The sequence below is a fragment of the Lacerta agilis genome, chromosome 3 (genome assembly GCF_009819535.1).
Source record: "Lacerta agilis isolate rLacAgi1 chromosome 3, rLacAgi1.pri, whole genome shotgun sequence".
NCBI lineage: Eukaryota > Metazoa > Chordata > Lepidosauria > Squamata > Lacertidae > Lacerta > Lacerta agilis.
The window spans coordinates 12,390,027-12,405,359 of record NC_046314.1 but is presented as its reverse complement, the minus strand read 5'-3'; the positions used below and the strand labels follow the sequence as shown (position 1 = coordinate 12,405,359).

At 45.7% G+C, this 15,333-nt stretch overlaps 1 protein-coding gene across 2 annotated transcripts in view; it reads right to left on the bottom strand.

Moving 5' to 3' along the window:
* SNAP25 (synaptosome associated protein 25) overlaps nt 1-15,333 on the bottom strand; it is a 74,017-nt gene that overhangs the window by 13,844 nt on the left and 44,840 nt on the right. For both annotated transcript variants that reach the window (XM_033142859.1, XM_033142858.1), the window contains exons 2-4: nt 13,209-13,345; nt 10,784-10,825; nt 4,410-4,458 (exon numbers count right to left, since the gene is read on the bottom strand). In XM_033142859.1, the coding sequence (XP_032998750.1) occupies nt 4,410-4,458; nt 10,784-10,825; nt 13,209-13,280 (163 nt within the window). In that variant the 5' untranslated portion in view covers nt 13,281-13,345. The remainder of the gene's footprint in view (nt 1-4,409; nt 4,459-10,783; nt 10,826-13,208; nt 13,346-15,333) is intronic.

Sequence of the window (15,333 nt, the reverse complement as noted above, 5' to 3'; positions counted from 1 at the left end):
CAGGGGTCTTCATACTAAGGCCCGGGGGCCGGATGCGGCCCCATCACCTTCTAAATCCAGCCTGCGGACGGTCCAGGAATCAGCGTGATTTTACATGAGTAGAATGTGTCCTTTTATTTAAAATGCATCTCTGGGTTATTTGTGGGGCAAAGGAATTTGTTCAGATTTTTTTTCAAAATATAGTCTCCCCCCCCCCCAAGTTCTGAGGGACAGTGGACCGGCCCCCTGCAGAAAAAGTTTGCTAACCCCTGGTCTTAAGCATGCAGAGCACCTGCTGGTCTCGGCTACATAAACTAGGACAGGGGTAGCCCATGCGGTGATCCCCAGATGTTCTGGATAACAACTGCCATCCCTTCTGATCATTGGCCATGCTGGCTGGGGTTGATGGGAGTGGTACCCTGCAGGGCACCATGTTGCCTACTCCTGAACTAGGATGCACAGCTCATATCAACCCCAAACCACATAGCCAGTTGTTAGTGATTATGAGAGTTTGAGTCCAGCAGCTTCTGGGTGCCTTAACTATCCATGGAACAGAGGAAGACATGAGAACATAAAGAGAAATTTCCATCCATGTTCATAGCGGAGGAAATCAAGGCCCTTGAGCTTTTACAAGGTCCTCCTCTGTACAACAAGCACTGGTAGACTAGTTTCTGAGACCGGGAACAATAGTGCTTTGTGAATCCTATACCGTCGTACCTTGGATCTCAAATGCCTTGGCTCACAAACAAATCAGCTCCTGAACGATCGAGACCCAGAAGAGAGTGTTCCGGTTTTTGAACATTCCTTTAGAAGCCCAACATCCAACGTAGCTTCCATGGCTTGCGATTGGCTGTAGGAGCTTCCTGCAGCCAATCGGAAGCCGCACTTTGGTTTCTGAATGTTTTGGAAGTCGAATGGACTTCCAGAATGGATTCTGTTTGACTTCCAAGATACGACTGTAATAAGAATTATGTTGTAATTGTGCTGTTTAGCTTATTTTTTTTAGCTGTTTAGCCAATAGCATAATTGGGGCAGATTGCAATTGTTTTACTGACGATTTGTCAATCGTTCTATATGATTGACATTGCATTTCCGACGTTCCATTATGTTACAGTTATTGCTTGCTTGCAAGCCGCTTTGCGATTCACATGAATGAAAAGCAGCATAGAAATATAATGAGTAAAATCAAATAAAAGTTTCAGGGTCCTGGTTGGAGTGAGCTTGTTGTGGAATGGGTGAGAGAACAAGAGAGGAAGAGTCAGGCACGTCAGGGCAGAGTTTGCTTGCCACGAGGGCAGCTTTACATTGCTCCGCCCGTGCAAATCTTCCAGGAAGCCAGCTTAGTTAGCTGCAGGAGGATGACCTCAGTGTAGGGCAATGTTCAGGTGGCTTTGGAGTAGAAGCAAGCAGCTGGCCTGTTTCTATTTCAAGACGTGAGCAGCCGGCTAAGGGACAATTGCCAGGAGTAGAGAGAATGCGCAGGAAGAACGCCTGATGCAACAGACAATTAATTTTGCCACACAGAAAGGTGCTGTGGCTCATGAATGCCTGGAAACCAGGCTCTCCTGCATGATTTCCATGTCCCTAATCACTTGCTGCATGCTCACTTCAACATTATTCAATTACGAAGGCTAAGCTCTCTCTACATGCTCAGAGGCCTTTTGTTGTTTACTTTGTATATTGTGGGGACGAGCCTGGGACTGAAAGTGTGTCCCAGAATTCAGCAAAACCAAGACCTGCTGCAAATTAAGACCTAGTAAACTCCAATTAAACCAAAAGTGCTTGGACTTAATCCAGTTTTGACCCCAAATATAACACAATGTAACACAGCCACAGTGACTGAATTATATGTTTTTGGAATGGGAACCTATGGCTGCAGTACCGAACATGCTTTTTACGGGGTAAAATCTATTGATTAGTGGGACTTACTTCTAAGTAAATGTGTTTAGGACAGCGCTGCACATTATGTTCTCTCTAGCACAGCTACACTAGTGGCCAAAATTGTGGAAACCTTTTGGGGAAAGTGTATTTCTGAGGTTTGATGGCTCATAACACCTGATTGGCTCTCTAAACACTCATGCTCATTGGCTACATTCAAATGAAGGAAAGCTATTGCATATCAACCTAAGCAAGCTGTGCTTCTTTTTCTGGTTATTTGGCTTTAACCTTTGATGAGTAAAATCAAATAAAAGTTTCAGGGTCCTGGTTGGAGTGAGCTTGTTGTGGAATGGGTGAGAGAACCCATTCCACAACAAGCTCACTCCAACCAGGACCCTGAAATCCTACCCAAGATTGAACATAGGGTCTTACGCAATCTGCCCCAATTATGCTATCTGCCAAGGGGCTAGGGCCATGCCAGAGCGCCTGGGAGCATCTGGGGGGTGAGCTGTGAGATCGAAGCCAGCTTCTCGCTCCCCCAGGATGCTTTCCCTTACTGACATATGGTGGTGCCCAGTGTTAGTCCTGTTCCTGCCACTGTGCAGGTTCAGGTAGTCTGGAACCAATGCCTAAGCAACCACTCACATGCTGTAATCCAGGGGTAGGCAACCTAAGGCCTGGGGGCAGGATGCGACCCAATCGCCTTCTCAATCTGGCCCGCGGGTGGTCCGGGAATCAGCATGTTTTTACATGAGTAGAATGCGTCCTTTTATTTAAAATGCATCTCTGGGTTATTTGTGGGGCCTGCCTGGTGTTTTTACATGAGTAGAATGTGTGCTTTTATTTAAAATGCATCTCTGGGTTATTTGTGGGGCCTGCCTGGTGTTTTTACATGAGTAGAATGTGTGCTTTTATTTAAAATGCATCTCTGGGTTATTTGTGGGGCATAGGAATTCGTTCATTCCCCCCCCCCAAAAAATATAGTCCAGCCCACCACATGGTCTGAGGGACGGTGGACCGGCCCACGGCTGAAAAAGGTTGCTGACCCCTGCTGTAATCAATAAAGTTGTGGACAAAATTAATGCCAAAAACCTTAAACTAAATTCTGTGTCTATTGTGTCTTTATTTTGGGGGTGGTTTTGGGGGTCTTCACACACAAATGAATTCCTCAAGATATCAGCAAGAGAACTAAGAGGCTTCATGGAGGTGCTTTGTGATTTACCACTGCACTGATGATCTCAAAGGCACTTGCTCTCTATGCCAGAAATAAACCCTTGTTCTCCTATACTGTATAGTGCTTTCACTGAAGTTGACTCAGGAAGCTTCTGTCTTGCAAATTACTCGCAGCGTTAAAGTAAACAGGGTTCCTTAAGAAACCGGGCAGGGGAAAGGCGGTATGGCACACAAAGGAATGTGATACTCTTTGTCATCTGCACATTCCAATGATCCATATCGGAATCCTCTATATAACACCTAATAATCCTAAGTAACTTCTGCTGTCAGCGTCATCTGGAAAAAGATCACATGGCAAGGTTAACAAACGGTTTCATTAATCGGATCATCTGCTGAGGGGTACATTGCAAGGCACAAATGACAGGAGGGGTCCCCAAAGACAGCAGAGGCACAGCTACTCCAACTGCACACAATAGGCAGACCACATTTTCCCCAAATCGCATTTATCCAACCTGCACAATGCTTTTTTTTTTTTAAAGTGATACAAATTTGGTTAAATAACACTGAAAATGGTGCGGTGATCCCTTTCAAAATCTTGTCACCTGCCTCTGTGCAATATGGTTGCATGCTCTCGATATCCAGCTTTGCTCTCAATGCTCCGTAGGAATTGAATATCGAGATTACTTCTTAAATCCAGAGTTTAGAGAATTTGATCCCCCAAGCAACCTGTACTTAGGAGTGCAACGGAGCTTCAATCAGTCAAACCGATTATGAACTGCTAAGCACCCTTGCCTCGATTTACTGTAGCTACTCTGGGGAGAGCTCTAGTGAGCCAACAGCGAGGTGAATGTGCCCTATTCTGTCCAAAGTTGTCCATGTTCCATGCGTGCAAAGGCTTATGTTTGTTGACATCGAAGATGATGGGGCAACCTCAGGTTGTGCAGAATTCTGTAGGCGCACTGCAGACGTGTGGAGCTTTGGCTTACAGATCCTTTGCGTAGATAAGCATGGGCGAAATTGAAAGGCTACAGTCTTCAAACCACACACTTAAAAAGCAGGGGGGTTATTTTGCAAATGTTGGGTTCAGGAATTCCTGTTGATTCTGATGGGTGCTGGGAAAAGAATTTTTCAGCTTTCTGTCACTGGTAACCAGGTTCGTACATGCATGCGTTACTGATACCTTTAAAAGATATCTACAGTTAAGCATTCGCTACATTGAAAAGATGCTTTCGACTTCTCAACTTTGTTGGAAGCTTCCCAGAGTGGCTGGGGTAACCCAGTCAGATGGGCGGGGCACAAGTAATAAAATTATTATTATTATTATTATTATTATTATTATTATTATTATTATTATTATTATTAAAATGATCTGAACTTACCTCCTTGCTCATCCAACATAACCAAGGTCCTGATACCAGCATCTTTGCTCTACATTCCAGTAAGAATAAGAAGATGAAAGAAAGAGACAGAGATAGAGAAAGAAAGAAAGAAATTAGTGGGAGAACAAGCAGCCCTTGATCTGGAATAAATTAGAAGCTCAAAGATCAGCAGTGAAAGGAATGGCAAGGGATAAGTGAAACAACAGGAACCCATCACATGAGAGATGATGAAGTTGTCAGTTGGTTTCTTTTAGTTTCTCATTTTTCCAATCTTAAATTCACTTCTTCGCATTTCCACATTTGCTTGCAATGTTTGTTTTTTTTAAAAAAAGAAGTCATCAGCATTTTAGTGAAAATTTATCCCAATATACACATTTTAAAATTTTAAATTTTCACCAACATTTCTATTTTCCCTGATATAATGCATTTCTGCATGTTATTGTCACTAATACATGCATTTTAATGCACATTTTACCTTGGCATATGCATATTTGAACACATTGCTCTGCTGGGGAACTCCATTACAAAATTCAGAAAAATGTGAATTTTGAGGGATTGCTGTGTTTCGGTTCGCATCTTGTTTCGGGGGAATGTGAATTAGGTAGGTTCGGCTTTCAATGCAAAATGAATCTAATTCCTCAATCGCATCCATTAACACTATGAAATAAACGGAAGATTCTCTACTGCATTAGTATTCACTGCAATACTTGACAGTTTGAAAAGGAAAAGCAAGGCTCGTCTTCAAAAAACTGGATGTGTGAACCAAATTTTGGGGCTGGGGAGAAACAGTGCTTTAAAATCTGTGAAATGGACCCCGTGATTCAAGGTGAAATGGTCCATCTCCCCACTTTGTTTTTTCATCCCTCCCCCCACTCATTCCTCAGCATGTCTGCGTGGGAGCAATTTCCATTGAACTCAATTATTCTTACCTCTGATTAAACATACATACATACATACATACATACATGCATACATACATACATAGGTGTACTTCGTTAACCTCCAATGCCTCTCTAGCCCCTAAGCAGCATTTTTAAACCTTGGGGTCTACTTTCGAATAAATCATCCTTAGCTTTTTTGCAAGACATTGTTATAAAAGAAGGAAAGAAACAGGGGAGTTTCCCCTGGTAGCTCAGGTTTAAGAACAGAGCTGCATGGAATAGCCCTGTGTGACTTTAGATTTTTAACAAGTCACTGCCCTTTGTCTGGACTGCACCTCTCCAATGAAATGAGTTGTTGAAGGAACGGTTCACCCATTCTGTCAAAGGTTGTCTTTTTCTGTAGCTGCCATTAGTGGTGGAGCTTCATGCTCTGGCACCGGGGGGGCGGGGGCGGCGGAGAGCAGGTGGGGGCGGGGATGGTGTGCATCATGGGGGCGTGGCACACTGCCTGCGGGGGTGTGGTGCCCAGCACGGGCCGGGGGGGCAGCCACGATGGCACCCCACCGGGATGGTGCTGCTGGGGGCGGTGCGCTCCACCCACACTCCACCAGTGGCTGCAATGTTTTATGGTGGTAGCTATTCTGAACTTCCCAAAATGTACCCCAGGACAGAAAACAAAATGGCAGCAGCTCTGATCTTCTTCCTCCCCCCCCCAATCGTGACACCCTTGAAATGCAATGGAAACAGAACTGCTAATGCCAAGGTGGGCAAAACAGCTAAGAAATGGTTCATATCAAATATGTGCAACCCTTGGACTAATTGTATTTGTGGACCTAGGCCTCATTTGGACAATATTCTCCTCTAGTCTCTCTCCTACAGATGATGGGGGAATAAGACCACATCTTCTTCCTTCTCGTACAGGGCATGACTATCTGGTAGGGTGTTCATGTGAGGCAGGGATGGAGAACTTCAGAATGTGGCCTTCAAGGGTTCTGTGTTTGGTTCTGCTTCAGGCCACACCCAGTCTATCTGGACTGCACCCCTCATTGGCACTGCTTTCCACCCTGGCTGCAATGTATTATTAAACTTCAGCAATATCTTTTGCTTGCGTGGGTGGAGGACAGAGCGTTGTGATGCATAAGCACACTCACCAAGTTAGTTTTCATTCATTGCTCCACCAGTTCCCCCCTCTGCCACCTACCACTGGCATGAGGCCCTGCTTCGTGTTTTGTGATATTCTGTTGGGAGCTGCACAGAGTGGCTGAGGAAACTCAGCCAGATGGGCAGGGTATAAATATTATTATTATTATTATTATTATTATTATTATTATTATTGCTTCTGTATGCTTATGTGGCTACTCACTAGGGGTAAATAAGGTAAAAAAAAGGTAAAGGTAAAGGTCCCTGGACAGTTAAGTCCACTCAAATTTCCATTGAACTCAATTAGTCTGACCTGTCAGAGCACAGGATCAAATATTTGACTACTCATAACTTGTGTAATGAGGCTATTGTTGATGTGAGCAGCAATTTTGTGGGTGATATTCTACAGGTAAAAAAAGTTAAAGGACCCCTGGATGGTTAAGTCCACTCAAAGGCGACTATGGGGTTGCGGCGCTCATCTTGCTTTCAGAGCGAGGGAGCCGGCGTTTGTCCACAGACAGCTTTCCGGGTCATGTGGCCAGCAGGAATAAACCGCTTCTGGTGCAACAGAACACTGTGATGGAAGCCAAAGAGCACGGAAACGTCGTTTACCTTCCCACCTCAGCGGTACCTATTTATCTACTTGCACTGGTGTGCTTTCAAACTGCTAGCTTGGCAAAAGCTGGGACAGAGCAACAGGAGCTCACGCCGCCACGCGGATTCGAACTGCCGACCTTCCGATCGCCAAAGCCAAGAGGCTCACTGCTTTAGACCGCAGTGCCACCCGTGTCCCGATAAGGGTAAATAAATACAATATTAAAAAAAAAAAAACAGAAATCAAGATTAAGGTGAAGGAAGGCAGAGGCAGGAATGTGGACAAGACAAAGAACAGTCTCTGCTTGAGTGAGAACTGGAAACAGAATCTGAACCTTGGTTAGTGAATGCCACACATAGTTTGACGGAGAATGGCCTTCACAAATACCCATGCTGAGTCAAACAGGCACAGGGAGCGGAAGATTTCACTGAACACTCTCTGTTGAGGGAGGCAGAATTTCTCCAAAAGTGGAGAGGCTGGGGGGACACGGGAGCTCTCGGGAAATTTACGAGAAGATTCTCTCTCTGAGATGTTATGGTTTCAGTTTAGTGGGTCAAAAGTTGTCTAAGCAAATTGAAAGGCTTGGATCCTAAGAAGGAGAGGCAAAACAGGAAGTGCCAGCCCACTCTGCTGCCCCTGTCCCACTGCCGCGGAAGCATCCTTTAGCTAGGTTGTGCAGTGGCAGAGCAAAGTGGCAGCACCTACTGTAGGTTCTGGCAAGGTCTTGCAAGATCTCACCGGAAATCAGTGTTGATGGTGGCACTGCTTCTCTGCCACCAGTGGAGGCAGGGGGACAGTGGGGCACCCACAGGGGTACCACCATGGGAGCTTCTGCCGCCCAAGGCTGCTGCTTCCCTCTGCCTCATGGGTGGGCCAGCCCTGCTAAGAAGAGCTCGTGGAAGGGGGATGGTAGAAGAGGACTTGTCCATCCCTTGTTCCCACATGCTCATGGAAATGAAAATCCTCTCCTGCGGGTCAGGAGACCCTCCTGAACAGGATGGGCTGTGCAGCAAGAGATTGTGTGTGAGAAACCACTCCAAACACTTGTATGTCAGCATCTCCCATAAGCACTCCTTAGGATCGAAAGGAAACATATCATGTCTGCTGGCTGGAGGAACAGAGCACACAGTCTAAAAGCAGGCAATTAAATACATTTTATTTCATTTACTCTGGGGTATCAACTTTGTTTTGATTGAGGTAGGAGAGACATTAAACTATTAGGACAGCCTGACATTGCCAACAGTTAGAAGACACTAAAAGGATGTGTCAGTTGCCTAAGGACACAGGGATGGCTGAAGAACCATTTCTTAGGCATGAGTTACAATTTATTTTCTCAGTCCTGCGCCTCCCAGATGTACAAGGAACTCCTTATTTACCATTTGCGTGCATTGACACCATACTGTAGCCCAGCCTTAACCACTTAGGTGCTCTCCACATGGTTTGGACTACTATGTTTTGGAGTTGTAGTCCAAAAGATCTGGAGAGCACCAGGTTAAAGGCTGGTGTAGCCCAATGGCCCATTAAAATATGGAAAGGTAATCACTTGAAAGGCAATGATCTCCCCCAAGAAGCCACCCACTCCTGCTCATTTCTTGACTCCTGCAAAAAAGGGAGCCCCTTTTCACAGAACCTTCCCCCTATCATAAAGAAACCTTCTCATTTCCACTGAGGCATGTGAACATGGGGGAAATCTTTGCCATAATGTGTGCATTTGTGTGTGTGTTTCACGAGAGTCATGACTTCAGAGGAAAAGGTGATGTGCAGCACTAACTCATGTGCAATTAGGCATATAGGAAGCTTCCTTACACTGCATCAGACTAATGACTCAATCTAGCTCAGTATTGTCTACACCAAATGGACGTGGCTCTCCATGGTTTCAGGCAGGGAATACTAACAGCCCCACCTAGAGGCACCAGGGTTCAAAACAGGCATCTTCTGCATGCAATGATGATGCATGCAGACTCCTGAGCTAGGGCCCTTCCAGTGGCCAATGAGCTTACTCTCTTAAGTAAGTGTGCTCAGAACTGCAGCTTTATGCTAGGACAGTGCTGCTCTTTGGGAGAAGATTCCATACATGCTTCCTCTGCCCTCCCAATCCTTATCACTACAAAAATGAAAAACAGAACAGCACAAAAATTAAGCCCATCCCTAACACCAGTAGTTCATGACATTTCCCTCGATAGCTGTCCTTTTCTAAAAGCAGCATGCTTAAATGCCAAGCTGATTTATCATGAGAACTGGCCTTTTCCTTCGTGTTTTTCTCCTCCAGACTTGGCCCAGAGGTCAAATGTTTCAATAGGAAAGGATGTCTGCTCCAGATTTGGTGACGCCTACCTATATGTGAAACTTGCCTTCTTCCCCTCTGCAAAAGGCCTTCATTCTGCCCCAGTGCCCTGTTATAAATTTGCTGCACGATCACAGCCAAGACATCACCATCAACAGGGGAGAGACTCAGCAATAGAGCAAATAGCCTGCACTCAGCCGGTATCTGAGCTCTGTCAATGGCATCTCCAGTAAGAAAGATCAGAAAGCAGCCAACGGGAATGATCCTTGTCTGAGAGCTGCTGGTGGACAGAGTAGCTCAGGGGTTGTGAACCCTTTGGGATCCATGCAGGCCAGGGTCTAGTCTTGTGGGCCAAATTTGACAGGGGGTAGGAATGCCCACCTTGTCGCTCACTCGATGCCAAGAAATTAGGAGTTTGGAAGGCCCAAAATCAGGACTTCAAAACACCATGCCCAGCCCAGGCACCGGGTATGTGACCACCAAATCCAGCTCTATTGCCTATCAGTTGATGAGCAGTGGTGCTGGAGCCTATTTTATGCACAATCTGGAGTGCACTTGCAGGTTTGTGTTGCATTTACTCTGGACAGCATAGCATGTGAAAGGGAGGGTGCAATGAGAGCTTCCACCTCCATCCAGAAGTGACAGCATGGACAAAAAGAGCTCTGAATTCATGACTCACCATAGAGAAAGCTGACTTTGATACCTGTCAATCTGACGGATTCATACTGATGTCAAATTGAAAGTTGTTGGCTCTATCCATCTTAACAGGACAGAAGTAATACAACATTTCTGGTATTGCGTATTCCTCTGCCACACCACCAAAAAGCAGCTGCAGGAAGCTTTCCATTGTATGGCATTGCCCTTTATATTACGAGAAAACTATGTGCTTGTGAGTATAACGATCTCTGGCAGGAAAGCAGCCTGATAAGCAGCAATGACTCCGTCAGTTTTATGTATGTTTATATACAAGAAAAACACATCCAGAGCATGGCTCCCGCCTGCTTGCATTAACAGTAGTTGATCAGTCTGAATCATCGTTCCTCCTCCAACAGGAAGGACGCCAAAATCCCACCTTTCTTCTCCTTCCCTTCCGTTGTTCTCTGAGCTTCTCCAGTCTCCTAGACTGGCTTGCCTCCTCCCCACTCCCCGAAGACACAGCCTCAGACTCTGGCTTATCTGCTGGCTGCCTGGCAATGCTCTGGCCGCCTTCTAACTCTCTCTCTCCTTGTGGGCTAACAGCATCTTCCCTGGGAAGGAGGGGGTGGGCTGCCCTTTCTAGACTCTGACAGCCAGCTCTCATCTGCAGAGTCGGCCCCTTGCTTGCTTAGCTCAATTTCCTAGATGGGGCAATCTCCAGGAGGCAATGAGTGTGACCTTTGTCATCATTTGTATCACGGGCTTTGAGATGGGTCAACTCCTGCAAACCACTCAACATTCCCGAGAAAACACTGAAGTTAAGACATGGATTCCTTACCTCTTCAACAAGCTGCAGCATACGACGAGTGCTTTCGAGTGACTGAGAAGGAAATGGGGGTTAAAAAAAAAAACAGAGGAAGAGAGTTAGAATTGCTAAACAGTTTCAGCTCAGAAACATGCAGAGCATATGTACGTTGAGCTCAGTCAAATAAAAAAAATGATGACATCTGTCTTATTTTAATTTATTTACATGGTTCTCTTCCCCCTCTCACTTTATTTCCCCAACAACCCCGTCACATAGGCTGAGCTAAGAGATAGTGATTGGCCCACAACCAGCCAGTGAGCTTTGTGAAGCAAAGGTTTGAATCTGGGTCCCTCTAGTCCTAGTCTAACACTATACCATGCTAACTCTTCTGATTGTTTTCCAACTATACTACAACAGACTATGGCTGCTTCAGGTTGGGTGTGTGTGAAAAGTACAAGGTTCTTGCCCAGGTTCTAAGTAGAGGAAGTAATGAGAACTTTACAGCCAAAAATTCGCAGGTTAGTTGGGAGAAGCATTTTTTTTTTAAAGTATCACCAATGGGAGAGAAGCTTTGTTCTACAGTTCTTTGTGATGGCGGCATATCATGGACTAAATCCCACAAGGAGCAATACACCTTCAATGAGCAGTACATGTGTGGTTGCTTAATTAGATAATTTATGCCACATTTCCCCCACCCAAAATACTGCTCAAAGAGGCTGCCCAAAGAAGCTTGTTAGATCTGTAACTAGCTAAATGCCCTAGCTTGTTGGTTGGTTGTAAAGCCTAGAACGGAGAAGAGGAACCTGTAGTTCTCCAGATGTTGGTGGACTACAATTCCTACCATCCCTGGTCACTGGCTATACTGGTTGGGGCTGATGGGAACTGAGGTCCAACAACTTCTAGAGGGCCACAGGCTCTTCTTTGCTTGCCTAGGTGCATAAGTGAAAGGCACAGAAAAATGACTCAATTTGCACTCTCTGGTATGTTTTACCGTATTTTTCGCTCCATAGGGTGCACCGGACCATATGGTGCACCTCGTTTTTAGAGGAGGAAACCCAGAAAAAAATTTTCCCCTGGTTTTCTTCCTCTAAAAGCCCTGTTTTTTTGAGGATCAGCTAAAAGTTTAGCAACTTTTTTTGCAAAGGCAAAAAACCCTGTTTTTTTGAGGATCAACTAAAGGTTTTGCAGCTTTTTTTGCAAAGGGGGAAAAGCAAAGCTCCTTTTGCAAAGGGGGAAAAGCAAAGAGGAAAAGCTCTGTTTTATGGGGTTCAACTCACATTTCTGCAGCTTCTAAAGGAAAGGGAGCCTTTTCTACAGTTTCCAGACAGATAATCTAATCAGCCAGTCACATGTTGCTGGGGAAACAAACAACCTCCCTCTGCAGCACATTCAACAATGGAGGGTGGGGCTGAAAGGGAGCCGGGGACTCTTATCTCTCTCCCGATCTCTTGCTGATCAGCTGCTGAGCGGGTCCTTTCAACACCCCCTTTTCTCTTTGTAAAATAAAAAGCATGATCCTCTTTTGGCCCCTGGACAATTCAGCTCCAGGGACCACCATTTGCTCCATAAGATGCACAGATATTTCCCCTTACTTTTTAGGAGGAAAAAAGTGTGTCTTATGGAGCGAAAAATATGGTAAACAAACAAAAGGCACTTTTAAAATTAAGTCATCAGAGGCATTTTTCCTTCCTACATGAAGACTTCACAAAGTCAACAGCAGAATGTGGGAGAGGCCTTGTCACTGGACAATATTTCAACCCCTCTGGAATTACTCTTCTGCACTCTTTGCTGCCTTCATGAGAAGGGTCACAGCTCATTAGTAGAGCACCTGGTTTTTCATGCAGAAGGCCCCAGGTTCAAACCCTTGCCTCTCTAGTTGGTGGGGAAGCCATGGCTCTCTGCTTGCTGTTGGACTCCAGTTCCCATCAGTCTCAGCCAGCATGGCCAATGGCCACAGGCAGAGGAAGCCACTCGGGAGCCTGGGGCGGTGCACCCAGGGGCCAGGCGAGCTGCTCATAGGGGTGGGGGGCCTCTTGAGTCTGCCTGCCTCCTCCCACTTAGCCGCCCTACAGCTGGGGGGGAGGCAGTGGGTGGACCGTTTGGGCAGCACAGAGCCTGCGTGCGCCCAAGCCAGCACATCTCTCCCAGGAGAGACGCATGGCTCAGGTGCGCTGCAGGCCCCGCAGTGAGTGCCGCCTGGCATTTTGTCACCCCCCCTCAGTGGTGACACCTGGGGCGGTCCACACCCACCACACACCCTTCCTCCACCCCCTGCCAACGGCTAGGGATGGTGGAAGGTGTAGCAGCAGCTTTCTCACTTCTGATGGAGCTGAGAAAGCAGGAACCAACAGAAAAAAGTCTACAATTATCTGGGTGAGGATCTTAGCCTACAGACAACAGGCTGCATGAGGAGGCTGTGGTTTTTCCCTGCTTATCATTCCAGCCACATTTCCCTTACTTCATCGGTCATCTGGTCAGCACGCTGTTGCATTTCTTCCAACTCATTGCGCATGTCAGCATCTTCGGCCATTTTGGCTGTGGGTGTGTGGGCTGGCCCTCTGCGTCAAGCAAATTTCCTTGATCCTGCCAGCAAGCCTAGAACACATGAAAGAAAGAAAGAAAGAAAGAAAGAAAGAAAGAAAGAAAGAAAGAAAGAAAGAAAGAAAGAAAGAAAGGCATAAATTCAGTGAAGCAAAATCAAACAGGTTTCACTCTGGACATTTGCGTGCTATGATGATCATTTTGAAAAGCACCATTTGATTAGTGGCCTCACACAAACCATTTTCTTCTGGATTATCCCTGCGTCAATGCCAGGTATTTTCAAAGAACACTCTTAGATTACTGCTCTCACCGTCAAATCATTTAACTGTGCCAGGCAATTCTTATGAGCTAGAGAACAGTCATAGATTGTTCCCAAGGTGATGTTGTTCTATTTCTGGGGTATTAGTCACTCTCTTGAATAGGAACCCAAATGTTTGCTTCCTTGGTGCAATCACGAAGAAGAACTGATTCATTTCTGTTTTCTAAAGACACCAAGTCAGCTTCCGCGGAGCTGCTAATCCGATGCAAATTGACTGCAAGGAAAGATCTCACAAACAACGTTTTACCTCAGATGGTCAGAACTTTACCCAAAGTTGGTGACAGAATTGAAACAGCCATTTCTAAGGAACAGAATGTACCACAAAGTCCCAACTGTTCCAGTTCCCCAACCTTCAAAACTTGAGTAGAAATGGTTGGACTGTGTGTTGGGTCTTTGTCCTGCCGGAAAGTTGTCTCCACTGAAGTAAGAAATATGGGGACATGTCCTTCTCTGTTACCCCCTACACCCTCAGGAAAGGATAAAGCAATGGAGCTTGATAACTTATGAAGTAGTAGTAGTAGTAGTAGTAGTAGTAATTTATTAATACCCCACCCATCTGACTGGGTTTCCTCAGTCTACTTCCAGTCCATGCCAGTTGCACATATTAAAGTCTGTTCCACCACCACCCCACTCCATGTTATTGTGGAAATTTTTTAGAAACACTCAAATCCATGTGAAAATGTATATTGAAAAAGGAGGTATGGAACAGGTCTGTTCACATTGGAATGCAAGCTGAACATATCCCTTGAGCATCATTACCATGCTTGCAAAGCTGCTTTCCAAAATGCCATAATGCCTTCTGATCACGGGTGTTAATACAGCACAAAATGTTCCCCACCCCACATCACACTGAGGAAGAGCTTCTGAGGAAAAGCAGCAAGGACGCCCTTCTTTTTTTCTATGACACAACATGGGAAGTCCCAGAAATTCCTAATGGTGAAATTTCACTATTGGCATAAACTGATGAAGCACGCCTGTTGCCAGGGACTGTGCTGAGGAGGGCTGCACAGATGAGGAACGGTGGGAGCCTCCCCCCCCCCGCTCCTGATCAGGATCCTGAATCTTCCCAGGACCAGTGGGACAGTATAGATTTGGAACAGTGGTTTGCAAAGGGACATAGTTCAGAAGACAGAAGTTGGGAAGAACTGGGTGGTGAACAGCTAGGAGAAGAAGAACTGGGAGAGAGAGAGTTAACAGACTCACTTTCGCTGGAAAGAGTCCATCCAATCAGCCCAAGGTCAAGGAGAGCAGATAAGGTGGCAGCACAGAAAGCACAGTGGTTGTGAAATTAGGTTGCCAGACACAGAAGTGACTAGGGGGGAAGTGGGTGGAACCCTTAATTGGGAGCAAATTCATCTATTGGAATGGATTCTTTGTTCTCTCGTCGTGATCATTAAAATTTCTAACTGGTAAGAGACTCCTTTCTCTTTGTTCTACTTATCTACTGCCAGGGGGGGGGGAGGAATCTGAATCCCTGAACTGACACCTGTCTTCTATAAGGACTGAAGACCATCAGTCATAATTTACAGCAGTTAAGGCTGACCCAGCTCTCAGAGAGCATCTAAACTACTTTAGTTGATAGGATAAACTCAGCATCAGGGAACTCCCCCGAAACCTGTGCCCCTCGACAGTGAGAGGATTTCAGTTTATGAAATCGCTTTTCCTCGATGACGCATCACCACTGTGGGAGAGAGGACTCTTCTCACTGAGATGTATCTGTTAA